Genomic DNA, 14,103 nt, shown 5'->3' on the forward strand with positions numbered 1-14,103 from the left:
ATGCTCTTCCAAGGTTGCCTGTTCTCAATGGAGTGGCCAGACAGTTTGTGGAACTTGACCCTGAATATTCCTCTGAGTTTCTGGCTAGGAAGGGATTCAGTGACCGTGGGCCCTTGGCTGCTCCTTTGCCTGGTGCTGGTCCCTTCACCCAGATGAAGTTACCTGGCTGCAGTGGAGCATCTCTCCCAGGGCAGAGGAAGGAAGAGGACATTTTCCAAATCTGGAATGAGACTGGGACTCGCACCCAAGGAAAATCCCTGGCTGAGCTTTTCCCTTTGCAGCATCTGCAGGGTCAGACATTGCTCTCAAAGCCAGAGGCTGCCCTGTTTCTCCAGCTGATGGGGCTGGGTGTTCCAAGGTGTCCAGGTCTGCTCTGGGTGTTCTGTTTGCTCCAGGTCGTGGCACCCCTCTGACAGGGACCCTGGTGGGTCACCCCATGGGTCACCCAGGCTCAGGAGAGCCCTTCACCCCTGCCCTTTGTCATCTGCTGCCTTCAGCCCCTGCGCTGCTGCCTCTCTGTTCTGGGCTCTTCCCCTTTGTACATCCCCACCCCTCTCTGGGAAAAATCAACATTTGCCTTGCAGGGCCTGGCAAACAGAAGGGGTCTGTATTCCATCCTGATGGCAGCCCCAGGCCTGCAGGGCTCCCATGATAAATCCAGTGGTGTTTGTTGCCAGGGGGACCCTCTGAAGCACAAGTTTGGGAGTTTTGTGTGTGTGTGAAACGAGCAGGGAAGCTGTGAGCAGTGACTGAGCAAAGGCTGGGGCTGAGAAAAAAAATGTGATTGCATTGAGGTTATAAGAAGATGGCTAGAAATGGATTTAAAATCTAAGGATGACTTTTAAATTTTATTTTGTTTTTAATCTGAAGTACCACGTTGCTGCCTGGTGTGCTAGAGCTGTATGTAGTGCTGGAGCAGAGCAGAGAGGCAGATTTGGGAAGTTTGCACCAGAACTTTTCCTGTGTGGCCACAGCCAGAGCATTGCAGGCCTGTGGGAGTGGGGAGCAGAGCTGTGGGGTGGCTGAGGAGTATTTGATCCATATGGAAATACCACACTGGAGTTTTAAAATTCCTTTCCTCTCCTTCCAATCTGCCCGTGGTTTTCTCGAGCTAATCCATGGCCATTGCCAGATGAACCCGAGGAAGTGAGGTGCAGTTGTGAGGCTGGAAGCTGTAAATGTTGGGGGCTTTTGGAAGGTGAAGGATGAGTGGTGATTATTTATTTTTCCTTTGTTTCCATAGTGCTCTGAGTGCTGAGCCTTATTCCTTGTCCACTTGGGCTCCTGGGGATTCTTACATTATTAATGTTAATTAACTAGCATGTTTCTACCTTGCTGGAGCTCTTGTGGCAGCTGGTTAATTTAAGAGTTTGGTTATTAATGTAGGAGTTGTTTCCTTCTTTGAGCAAGGCTGCAGCTTGGGTGGGTTCAGGGGCCTTCCCTCCTTCCCCTCTCTGCTGGGATGCTGCAGCTTCTGCAGGAACAAATGGCACCAGGTCCAAGCTGCTCTTGGCATGATTTTACAAGCCCTAAACCCCCTCATTCAGTGAAAATGCCACAAGGCACCTGTTCACTGAGTTCCAGTTCTTGGGTCCTGCTTCTCTCCCTTGGATTTTGGCAAGTAAGGACTGTGGGCAAGTGAGGAGAGTGGTGAAGACAGGGAAAATCTAGAGGGACAAGACCTCTGGAAATGTGGTTAGCACAACAGTGGACTGGGGGGATTTTACACTTGACAGTGGTTACCAGCTCCATCTCCAACCCACAGAGCTTCACAAGAGCAGTTTTCTATTCCCACATAAACCCTTTTCTCTCGCCTCCTGCTGCTAAGTAAAAGAATCCCCTAAGCCAGGAGAGCTGACAACAGGTACAAAAGGGCTGTTTTTGCAGTCCCTTCCCATTTGTGTGGACACTGGTGGTGTGAATATTCATCTGCACAAGTCATCTGCTCTGGTGACGTGGCACCTTCGCCTCTGCCCGGCCCGATTACTGGAACACTCCAACCAGAAGGATCACAGATGATGACTAACACACTTTTTTCACATGAAAAACTGCTTCTGCTAATTTATTTTTTTAGTGCTTTCATGATTGTCCAGCATATCTCTGAATGAGTATCAGCTGTGAGGAATTTGTGGTCAGTAAAGAGCAGATGATCACGAGGGATGGTGAAACGATCTTGTTATTTCTGTGAAGTGAATATCTGAGGACTGAGCTTACTCACCTCAGAATAAACTCGTGGGAAAAAGGGAGAGCCTCTGTATTGTTTGAAGGCCATTTTAAGTTCCCAAGCACTTGAGATCACTCCAATGTTTTGGTCTTGACACTGAGATTGAATGTCTCCAAAAAGCCAAGACTTGGTTCAAGCACGAGCTCGAATCCATTTTGACCAGATCAAAGTGTGTGCTTTGATAGAAGTGTGGCTTTTGAGGGTCAGCCATGGCAATTTTCTGGCCTTGAGCTTTATGCATGCAGCAATTGATTTCCTGAGAATTAGTGCAGTTTAATTTAACAGTTTGAATCAAAGCCTAAATTTGAGCCAAGGTTAAAGTGCTGTGTCCCCTGTCACCCTCTAGCACCATGTAGTCCTACCTAGCACAGCCCTTTGCTTCTGCAGACTTCTGCTGGCCTTGGGGCAGTCTGTCCAACACTGCAAAAATGGGGGCTTGAGTCTTGCTGCCTCTCATCATCAGCACAAGCCTTTGGAACATTTTTTTAGTGTTTGAAAGCTTTTGGCACCTGCTGAAGTAGTGTTGTGGTAGGAATAGATGCATCTTGCTAATGCCAGCTTTCCTGTGGTTTCCTTGAGGGTGATTTGAGTTCTAGATGTGAATTCATGGCTCCATGTGCTGGTGAGCGGGGTTGTGTGGCTCCAGCTCCCATGGGAGGGAAATTGGTGTTTTAGGCTGCCTGTGCTCAGCCTTTGACCTGGACACAGCATCCAGGCTGTGCTGGGGAAGGCAGTGGAGCACTCCTGAGCCTGAAACCAGTGTCCCTTGGCCACAGCATCCCTTTACCCCTCCAGCATCCCTCCACCCCTCCAGCATCCCTCCACCCCTCCAGCATCCCTCCATCCCTCCAGCATCCCTCCACCCCTCCAGCATCCCTCCATCCCAGCAGCATCCCTCCACCCCTCCAGCATCCCTCCACCCCTCCAGCATCCCTCCATCCCTCCAGCATCCCTCCACCCCTCCAGCATCCCTCCATCCCTCCAGCATCCCTCCATCCCTCCAGCATCCCTCCATCCCAGCAGCATCCCTCCACCCCTCCAGCATCCCTCCATCCCAGCAGCATCCCTCCACCCCTCCAGCATCCCTCCATCCCAGCAGCATCCCTCCATCCCTCCAGCATCCCTCCATCCCAGCAGCATCCCTCCACCCCTCCAGCATCCCTCCATCCCAGCAGCCTCCCTCCACCCCTCCAGCATCCCTCCATCCCTCCAGCATCCCTCCATCCCTCCAGCATCCCTCCATCCCAGCAGCATCCCTCCATCCCTCCAGCATCCCTCCATCCTGGTGAAAGCTCAGTTTGCTGCCAGAGATATTTGATCCAGAATGAAACCATGCACTGGGGTTGAAGTTTTTTTATTTTTCTAGCTGTGCTCAGCTTCTTTGTAAAGAGTTCCTGTTACACAGAATCTGGAAAAGTGTCTTTTATTCTTCAGTGCATGTTTCTGATTAGTACTGGAAATGAACATGAATTTTTTCCCCCGTTTTTTTTTTAACTGTATTCCTTTTGAGGTTAATGTTGCAAGTGGATTTCAAGCTAATGGAAGAGGAACTGAAATTGTGTGGTTCACTGGACTCAGAGCAACAGAGATTCTTCTTCCTTTGCTGCTCTGCACACCGATGTCCCTCCCCTGCAGTCGCTGTGTCCCCTGTGTCCCCAGCTGTCTCCATGACACCCTGGGCAGGCTCTGCCTCCACAGGTGATGTCCTGTGTCAGCATTACAGCTGTGCAGCTCAGCCTCCAGCAGCTGGGGCCCTGGGGAAGCCATGGAGGCAGTGATTGTGCAGTGACTGTGCAGTGACTGTGCAGGGATTGTGCAGGGATTGTGCAGTGACTGTGCAGTGATGGTGCAGTGATTGAGCAGTGATTGAGCAGTGATTGTGCAGTGATTGAGCAGTGATTGAGCAGTGATGATTGTGCAGGGATTGTGCAGTGATGGTGCAGGGATTGTGCACTGATTGATTGTGCAGTGATGGTGCAGTGATTGTGCAGTGATTGTGCAGTGATTGAACAGTGATGATTGTGCACAATCACTGCAGTGTGATGTGCAGTGTGGCCCAACCCATGTCTGGGTTTTCCTCCTGTTACCAGCTCCAGGCCTTGCTGCCTGTGAGGGGTTCTCTGGTCACACTTTTTTATCCCTGGAGCTTTTAGAGCCTGTCTGGGTAAAGCAAGGGTGAAATGCAGCTGTCAGTGGAGGTAATTCACCTGCCCACTCTCTGGATGTGAGAACAGCGAGAGACATTCCCCACCCTGAGCGGTCCTGGCAGTGTTGGACTTGCACAATGAACAAAGAGTGCAAGACCCCGTCCCAGCACTCAGCACCTGAGCAGGGCAGTGACATCCTCGTGTCCTTTAAGTGCCCCTAGGGGACATCAGGAGGACCTGAGGAGATGGCAGAGGGCAAGGTGGGGTGGAGGAGGTGGCGCTGGGGGTGTGCAGTGCACAGGGGCTGCAGGTCCTGCCCCGGGGGGAGCCACCCCTGCCAGCCTTTGCTTTAAAAGCTGCTGGTGGTGTGAGGGGGCTGTGACCCCTCTGAAGGGTTGTTCTGCTGAGGAGCCCCCAGAACAGAACCATCCAGAGGTGGCTCTGTGATTTGGAGTGTGGATATGTCCAGAGCAGGAAGCTGTCCCCGCATGGAGACATCTCCAGTGCTGTCTGTCCAGCCTGCTGAGCTGTGCTGGGTGAAGGAGGAAGCTGCTTTATCTGATCCCACAGCCTGCAGTGAATACATGGAACAGAAGCTAGGCTCACACTGGTGAGCTGGTGCCTCTCTGCTGACTCCAGCACAGTTTGGGATGGCTCCTGCTGGGTTTGGCCCATCCCTTTCCATCACCACCTTTGTTTGGCTTGGGTTCTTTTGTTTGTTTGTTTTTTGTTTTTACTGGACTGCGTGGAGCGTTCCCGAGCTGCGTCCCCCATTGTTTGTCCTCACTGCGTGGTTTCTGCTGATAATGGGAATTGCTCACTTGTCCTTTTGGATTTTACATCATGTGAGTGTAGCAGCAGGGATGGCTTACTGTGAGGAGAAAATCAACCTCACCTGGGCTCTCTCTTCACTGCTACACGTACCCAGGTTTGGAGTGCTGTGTTTGGGAGAATGGATGCGTTGACTTCATTTGAGATGAACATCTCTGACAATTCCCTGCTTAGCTCTAGGTTCAGATTCAGCCAGAAAATCCAGCCACTGGACATTTCTCCAGACGAGCTGGATTCCATCCCCCTGCTGCCCTGCCCTGTCTGCATCCCCTGCAGCAGGATGAGGACCCAGAAGTTGCTCCCCTTTCCATGCTGAGATGCTTTACATCCATTGTGTTACACCAGCAGCTGCAAGAAGCACAAAACTGTAGAAAATTTGTATTCCCTCCAGAATTTATATTTGTATTCCCTCCAGTATTGTCTGGAGGGAGCAGTTTAAATGTGAGCCTGGCACTGGCACGATCCTAGGGGCGATTCTGGGCTCTGCCAGTTGGGAAGGAGACCCCAGAGAAGTGCAGAGGGTTTGGGTGCTGCTGCCTTTCTGCTGGGCCACATGGCCCCAGCCCGTGGATCTGGAGGGAATTAGTCATTGATTGTAAAATGTGAAAAAATTCTGCTCAGCCAGTGAGCCAAGGTGAGGCTGAGCTGGGCTTTGTCCTGCTGAGGCACATCCGCCGGGCTGAGCGAGCCACTCCTGCCCTGAGTGGTTTTTAACTGCTGGACTCTTCCGTTCCGAATTCCTGCTGATGGGAACGAGGGGAAGAATTCCCAATTTCAGCTAAATAAAGCACATTGCTCTGTGCTTCTCAGTCCAGTGTGCTGCGGTGCATTTCCAGCGTGGCTTTGAGCGGCGCTGAGAGGGGAGGCTCACAGACACCGTGTCTGTGCTGGAAATGGGTGATTTTCATTTCACAGCTCAAACATGGGGCTCAAACTGCTGCTCCCAGGCTATAAATAGAGGTAACCCCAGAACACGCTCAGCAGCTGATGCTCTCTGCCCCTGCCCCCTCCGCCGGCTTCCTGGCAGTGTGTTCACAGCACATATTTTTAGCTGTTGCTTTCTCGTTATTTATTTTATTTTTTGCCAGATCTTCTCTCCCTGCCTTGCCAGGCTGCCAGCTTTCCCTGCTGTTTATCTGCTTTCCAGGACTGTGTCTGGATCCTCCCTCTGTGGAGGGGCAGTGGGGCATCACAGACAGCAAGCTTGGCTGGGACTCTGCAGCTCTCCCTCCTCTTCCCAGATTTTCTGTTAAGGTATTGAGCTGCCCGGATGAATTCCGTGTTTGCTCCTCATTTTTCCTTTGTCTGAGAGGGGATGAACAGCACTATTATGTATTATTAATGTTGTTAACAGGCAGTGAAGCAACAGCTGTCAGAAAAACCTCCCCTAATGCTGTCTCCAACACTGAGCAAATCAACTCAGCTTTGCAGAAAGGGTGTGAATGGTAATTCCAGCTCCCCAGAGAAAACCTGGGAGACAGGGCACACAAACAAATCCTCAGGAAGGCTTGCATAAAAGGCACAGGCTCAGCCAGGGCATGGATGCTGATGGCTGTGCTGGGTGCTCCAAGTGCTGTGTGTGTTTTTCCACTGCAGTTGCTGAAGGGAATAAAGCCTATTTCCTATAAGTGATCCTGCCCAAGCTTGTAAGCTCCTCGTTCAGCTTCCGTCCTGCCCCGCCGCAGACTGAATGAAGGCTTTGAACATGAAAGGCTGTTTTAACCAGCTCAGCATGGCTGTACATCTGCATTCCTCAGCCTGCCACCCAGCAGGGATGGTTTTCTCTGGTTTTTGGAGCGATTCTGGAAGCTAGGTTTCAACACCATGCCTGTGCACAGGGAACTCGGAGGTGTTGTGTCTCTGCAGGGAGCAGAGCTGGGATGTGACTGCTCTTGCAGCCTGGCTCAAGAAGAGCTGGTTAAAAATCTGTTCAGCAGAGGAAATGCAGCTTTTCATTCTTGCTAGCGTCCAAAGGAGCAGTAGGCATTTAGAGAGGAGGCAAGAATTAAGGAAAATATTCCGGCTCTGGGTTTAATCACAAAAATATGCTTAAAATTGAAAATGCTAGTTCTAATGCACGAGTTCCCAGAAGCTTCAGCCCTTGTCCTGCTGTCAGGGGTGGCAAGTGAGGCTGGGTGCTGCCCTGCTGCAGTGCAGGGGAAGCTCTGGAGCAGCCAGCCTGGTTCATGTGTGTGGCTGGACAGTCCTGGCTCGAGTTTTGGCTCTCTGGGGGCAGAGCTGAGCTGGGGGGACAGCTCTGGGTGGTGCTGCCCATGGGTTCTCCCTGGGTCACCCTTTCCCAGGACCAGCCCTGTGGTTCAACCACATCACGTTGTAGGCACAGAGGCTTTTTATGTCAGAAAGGGAAAGGGAGAGAGCAAACACACACGTGCATACATATATATATATATATGTATGTGTGTAAAAATATATATACACAAGCAGGGCTCTGAGCATGAAACGCTTTTTCCATGTCCAGCTGCCAGGCAGCTCTTGTCCCTTCCCTCTCTCTATCCCAGGCCTTACTGGTTTGAAAGGTTTCCTGCCTTTTTTCTATATAAATATATCTATTTCTTTTTGAATATATATTTTTTTCTCCTTCTATGATGCACTCTTCTAGCTGACAAGGTTTTGTAAGTTTGTGACTCTGCTACAAATCACAGTTTAGACCTGTTCTGCCTCTTACATTGATGCTCTTTTGATCCCTTTGCTTCCTGTCCAACAGATCTGGTGGATGGTGAGAAGATGGTTTAAATGATAGAATTTAATTACGTCACCACTCTCAAATCCTGGGGGCAGGGTTTGGAATGAGCTGAGAAGCTCCTGTTACTTGGCAGGAGCCTGAGATGATGGACACTGTCCTGGAGCTGGTGTCCATCCTGGACACCATCCTGCTCCTCCAGCAGGACCCCCAAGGCTGGGGAGCTGCCAGAGCCTCTGAGAATGTCATAGCAGGATGTGACAACATCTGGGGGGATTCCAGGGTATGGCATCCCACCTGAGGTGGTTCACTGCATTTATTGTGGCCACTTTTATTGAACTCAGGCACAATTCCATGTACAGTTTCACATGGCTGTGTTTTAACTAAACGGGAATTCTGGGGATTTTAAGGAGAATTCAGGTTCTTGCTGAGTGGGAAGCGAGTGCTGTGGCAATCAACATTTTACAAACAGGCAGCTGGGGTGGCAGAGGAATTAAAGAAGCTGATGATGAATTAGAAATGTTGTTGTAGTCAGCAGGTGCCACTGGTTTGCCGGGAGTCTGGGAGGCAGCAGGCACCTGGGAATTCCTGGGGACTCTGAAATGGGTGTGGAAGGGGAGCTGCACCCCCTGTTCCACTGCTCTGACCCCACAGCAGGGCTCCCACACATGATGTGCTCCCAGCATGGGGGTGTAATCCATCCAGAGATGAGTCTGTGAGTGCAGGACTCATGCAAATCCTTAAATTCCTGAGCTCTCCTCTCCCAGCAAGGAAGTCTGTCTCAGGAAGTGCTGCACTTCTCTCTAGGATAAAATATCCTGGAGCGAGAGGTGAATGTGAATGTCCCACATAATGATTCCTAAAGTCCCCTCTGGTACTTCTGGAAACCATAAGTACATTTGTGGGTTTGGTGTGTTTGAATAATAATGTTTGACATCTTCAGGGAAAGGTGGAGATCTCTCCTCAGGTGTTTTTTGGTTAAAATAACGCGTAACTCTCCCTGGATCCGAGAGATGATTGTACAAAGCAGATTCCTGACAGAACTGTGCCTTGCCAGATGTAGAGTGATAGCAGGGAGGGAGCTCCACACACCATATTCACATGGATTCCTTATTCCAAGCTTCTTTTTGCTTTAGGAATCACCCGGACCTCCAGCGGGAGACTTCGGAGGCTCAGTGACCAGACAAGTCCAAGTAAGTGTGTGAATTTCTCTCTCTGAAACCTCCTCATCCAGTTTCAAAGAGAAAAAAAAGGGAAAAACAGAGGGAATGCAGGAGGTGACAGTCAGAAATTACATATTCTGCCATGGTTTGGAAGGCAAACTGCTGCTGATAAATGCAGAGCTCTCTGTGCTGGAGAAAGAAAGCAATATGTGTGAAAAACAGAGTGAGGTATATATATATTTTTAAAAGCCCCAACAAACTATGAAAAGAGAGAGAATATAAAATATTCCTTACTGTATAATGGGTCCAGAGACAATAATTAGCAAGCTCAAACCCAATTTAACACAGGGCAACAGAAAGCAGGAGAGGCCTGTGGTTGAAATCCCCTTTAGTCATTAGTAGCTCTTTTGGACTCTCTTTAGCTATTATTTTTTATTGGATGTGCAGATTTATGGATTATAAGTGCTTGTGGCTAAATTTACAGCCCTAATTGCAGCTTAATGTTTTGGGAGCTGCTTCTGATTCAGGAGGGAGGGTTTGTTTTTCTTGCAAAAGGTGTTTCCCAGCCTCAGGAAAGCAGTAGCAGGATTCCCAGTGCTTGAGTACCTGGGGCTGTGTGCCCTGTTTGTTTGTGTGTGACACGAGCTGGGGCTGCCCAGGGACTGTCTGCAAGTGAAAAATGTCACTGTTCTCATCTAAAATACACCAAGGGAAGCTGAGGTAGCCCAGATCTGGGCTTTTCCTTCTGGTAGCCTCCTTTGCTGGCAGTGTTAGCCCCTCTGACGAGCCTGTGCTGCTCCCTGGTTCCAAGCCCTGTGGGAAGCAGTGGGTGCCGAGGTGCTTTGGACATCCCAGACATTGCTCTTCATTAGCAGGTGCTTTGTTGTCACTGAAATCTTCCTCTGTGTTTCCTTCTCTGATGTCACAGAATCTTAGAATGGTTTGGGCTGGAAGGGACCTTAAAGATCCTCTAATTCTAGCCTGGATGGAATTAGAAATTCTAGTCTAGAAACCTTCCCCTGACTATTGCTGCCTCCTTTTCTCTGCTGCCTGTCCCCCCCAAACCCCACTCACCTCAGCACCCAGCTCTGACCACACTTAGCTCTTATCCCCTCCTGTCCCCTTGGTCTCTCTGTCACTCAGTTGCTCCCTCTGGGCTCGATTTGCTGTTTCAATCCATCCTCTCATCCCTCATATCCTGCCTCAGCTCCCAGATGGACTTATCAAAACAGCGCTTTTCAGCTTTTCCCTCGGCGTGGGTGGCAGCAGAAATCCACCCTGGGGGTGCCTTCCTGGAGCAGTGGCTTCAGTGCTCTGCTGTCAGCAGCCAGCAGCACGTGTGGGACGGGGAATGGTCAGGGCTGGCTGCTTGAACCTTCACTTGAGCGCCCTGGGAGCTGGGGCTGTGCCTGCCTGACCTCGCTAGCTCTGCTCAGCACCACAGGGACAGCTGCTTGTGGCACAGGTGAGGGTGACGAGGGCTGGCTGGCTGTGACACCGTCCTGCTGCTGCCATCCGGAGCTCCACAGCCTTGCACCATCAGTGGCAGGATGGAATTCTGCTCAGAGTAGGCCACTGCACCCCAAAATGATGTCAAGGGGCAGCGAAGATGCATTGAGTGATAATTACTGGGGAGCCTTGGTGTTGTGTGGGTGTTAAAGCCTCAGGGCAGCAAGAGGCCAGGAGGACTGAGCTGAATTTTAGAGCTGATGCTTCAGAACTCGGCCACCAGCGCAGAGCTGGCAGTTTGGAGCTGAAGTGTGTGTTTATCTTGTGCATATGCACAAACAAAGCTGCTGCCTCAGCCCTGGCACCGCCTGCTCTCATGTACAGACATCGAGGACAGAAGGGGGAATTGGTGCAGCTCCAAAGGGAACTGGGGTGTAGGGAATCCACACTGACAGACACAGCACATTTGTTCAAGCTTGTTTTCCTTAGACTCTAATTATATACTTTTCCACTTTTCTGGTGAGAGACCTTGTAAATTTTATTATTTTTTTTTTTCAAGTTAAAAAATCAAATGAGCAGTTCAGTCCTTCGGTTTACATTGCAGTAAATATTTATGACTCCATATAACTGCAGCTCAATTTCCCCTTGTTTCAGGTCCAAATTTTCCCCTCTGCACATCTGGCCTTGCACCCAGAAGCTTTTTATTCCTGTAGAAGATAAATTGGGGTTGGGATGACTGAGCAGTGGTTGCAAGTGAGGCGTTGCAGAAGGGGCTCGGTTGCTTTGGGCTCTTTGCCACCCTAAACAAAGAAAGGGGTGACGTTCATTTCCACAGCCACCAACTCCTGGGATGCAGAGAGCTCCACAGGCACCCACACATCGCCTTGGGGTGTGCAGTGAGGGTAGGAACCTGCAGAAGTGATGCTGACCTCTTTTGGAAGCTCCACTCAAACGTTCCTGTCCCTCTGCCGGTGGCGGTGCGGCACCAGCAGCTGGCAGTGCTGGCTGAGCACAGCTCCAGGGCTGGGGGGCTGCTTTTGTTCAAACCTGCTGTGTAGCCCCAGGTAAGCCCCAGGGGTGGGATTCACAAGTCCCTCTCCAGCTCTCCTCTTCAGGCCCTGGAAGAGGCTCTGAGGTCTCCCTGGAGCCTTCTCCAGGTCACCCCCAGCTCTCCCAGACCTTGGAGCATCTCCGTGGCCTCCTCTGGACTCCCTCCAGCTCTTCACATCCTTCTTGTGTTGATGGCTCCAGAGCTGCAGGAAGGGGTCTCAGGAGAGTGGAATAGAGGGGCAGAATCCCCTCCCTTGACCTGCTGCTCGCAATTCTCACCCTGCAGCCCAGGACACGTTTGGTTTCTGGTCCAGCAGTGTGCCTTGCTGGGTTTTATGGAGCTCTTATCAACCAACACCCCTAATCCCCAGGAGGAATAGTCTTGATCCCTTCTCTGCCCAGCCTGTGCTTGGGATTGCCCTGACCCAGGTGCAGGACACTGCCCTCGGCCCTCTTGAACTTCCTGAGGGTCACAGGAGCCCTTCCAGCCTGTCCAGGTCCCTCTGGACCGTGTCCCATCCCTCCAGCATGAGTTAGGAACAGCGTGACAGAAAAGTTACTCCCACTTCGTTTTCCTACAACTGTACCTGATGAATTTGAAGCAGAGAAATATTTGCTGACATTTGCCATGTGGAGCAGTGGTGTGTTCACAGCTCAGCCAGAAAACAGCCCAGAGCAGTTGGAGTGGAAGGAACCGAGACCGTGTTCCTCTCGGGCAGCCAGCTGTGCTCTGTACTTTGATTTGTTTCCAGCCTACAACTCGGTTTTTGCTAAAGAGGAAGGAAGTTCCCTGGCAAGGGTAACACAAGGAGAGGGTCCATGAAAAGGTGGAGTTTACTGCTTTAGCTAAAACAGATTTTCCCTGTGTAGGTGAAGGCAGGGGGGACGGTGCCTTCCAGCTGTGTTTGGGCAGTGCTGCTCTGGCCCTGTGCTATTTGTGGCTCAGGTGCTTTGTTCACGAGAGCTCCCAAAGGGGTGGGAGGGGAGCAGGTGCCTCAGCTTTCCTGTTTCAGCCTTTGTGTGGCCGTGAGGCTGCCTGGAGCAGGGGCAGCCTGCCAGGGCCAGGGCAGGCAGGGCTTTTCCATCCAAAAAGCGAGAGCACAACTTCTGCCTCGTCAGCAGCTGGCTGAGGATCAGCCACAACTTGTCTCGGTGCTTTTTGGAAATGCAGGGCACAATTTGGAGAGGCAGGAAGTCAAGGCCAGCTCTCTGGGTTGTGTTAGAAAGGGGCACTCGCTGGGACCTTTGCTGGGACAGCTTGTCCTGTACTGTCCAAATAATTCTCTTGAGGAGAAAGTGGAGGGGAATTTCCCATCCAGATGTTGTTTGCACCAGCTCAAGCCCCTTGTTCACCCATCATGTTGATGGTGGAAGCTGGGCCAGAAGCCACAGTGGGTGGACCAGTGTGGGGTGGGGATGCAGGGGAAGTGAGGTGGTTCAAAGGTGCAGATCGAGGTTTGAGCCTGTGTGCTTCTGCTCAGGGCATGAGCACCCCACTGACCCCACTGTCACCACACTGCCACACTGTCCAGGGCACCCAGGAGGTCCCTGGTACCTGGGACTAACAAAAATAAATACTTGAATATTAAATATTCAATTAAATATTCAAGAATATTAAATATTACTTGAAAATTTCCACAAGACTGGCACAGATAATTCTTGTCTTACTTGGTTTTTCCCTGATCAAGCCTTGCATTTTCCCTTTAATAGTTATGGATGTTCCTATTTCATAGCTTGGGAAAACAGAGCAGCAGAGAACCTGAAGGCTGTGCCCTGAGTCCAGGGATCCTTCCCCATGGGCACTGAAATGGAAAGATGTGAGGCCAGGTGGGTGGAAGAGCAGAACACACATAGCTGTGGGCATGGTTTAAATTGGCACCATCGCTTCAGCAGGGTTCACTAATTTGGATTGCTCAAAATTCATGACAACAGATCTTGCTCTTTCCATCTCTTGACTTAATCCCTTGCCCTGAGGACCATCTCCTCCCTTTGTGCCTGGAGTCTGTGAGAGGACAAGTGTAGAAAGTGGTTTCTGTGGGGCTGTGGGTTAACCAGAACAGTGGAGATAAACAAGAGCAATGTCAGGAGCCGGGGGCTCCCCACTGGAGCGTGCATGATGCCTGTTACATAACAAATTCAGAGTGCTATAACAACCATTAGGTGTGTGAGGGGTTTTTCCTCAGGGGAGCGCTGCCAGAGCTGTCACACATCTGCAGCTCAGACCTGGGCACTGCCACTCACAGCACAGCCCTCCACCTGTCAGTGTGGCATCCGAGCAAACTGAGCTCAGGAACCTCCTGGATGTTGGAGTCTGAGACACAGTGAGTGCCCCTGGCTCTGACATCCAGGAGAACACTGAATTTCATATAACATGAGATTTATGGGCGTGTTTTCATGGAGTTACATGAAAACAACTGTTAGAATTAGATAGAAAAACTAAAAGTGTGAGTGTATAGATTAGAGAGTTTTCTTAGGTCACTGAGTGAAAAAGTTAAAGTTTAGAGTATAAACTAGTTTAGAGAGCAGAAGACAAGATGG

At 50.6% G+C, this 14,103-nt stretch overlaps 1 protein-coding gene across 1 annotated transcript in view; it reads left to right on the forward strand.

Moving 5' to 3' along the window:
* SEPTIN9 (septin 9) overlaps positions 1-14,103 on the forward strand; it is a 137,280-nt gene that overhangs the window by 15,603 nt on the left and 107,574 nt on the right. Inside the window, exon 3 of the mRNA XM_086856684.1 lies at positions 9,040-9,096. Within this exon, the coding sequence (XP_086712810.1) occupies positions 9,040-9,096 (57 nt within the window). The remainder of the gene's footprint in view (positions 1-9,039; positions 9,097-14,103) is intronic.

The sequence above is a fragment of the Cyanistes caeruleus genome, chromosome 19 (assembly GCF_971803275.1).
Source record: "Cyanistes caeruleus chromosome 19, bCyaCae1.hap1.1, whole genome shotgun sequence".
Lineage (NCBI taxonomy): Eukaryota > Metazoa > Chordata > Aves > Passeriformes > Paridae > Cyanistes > Cyanistes caeruleus.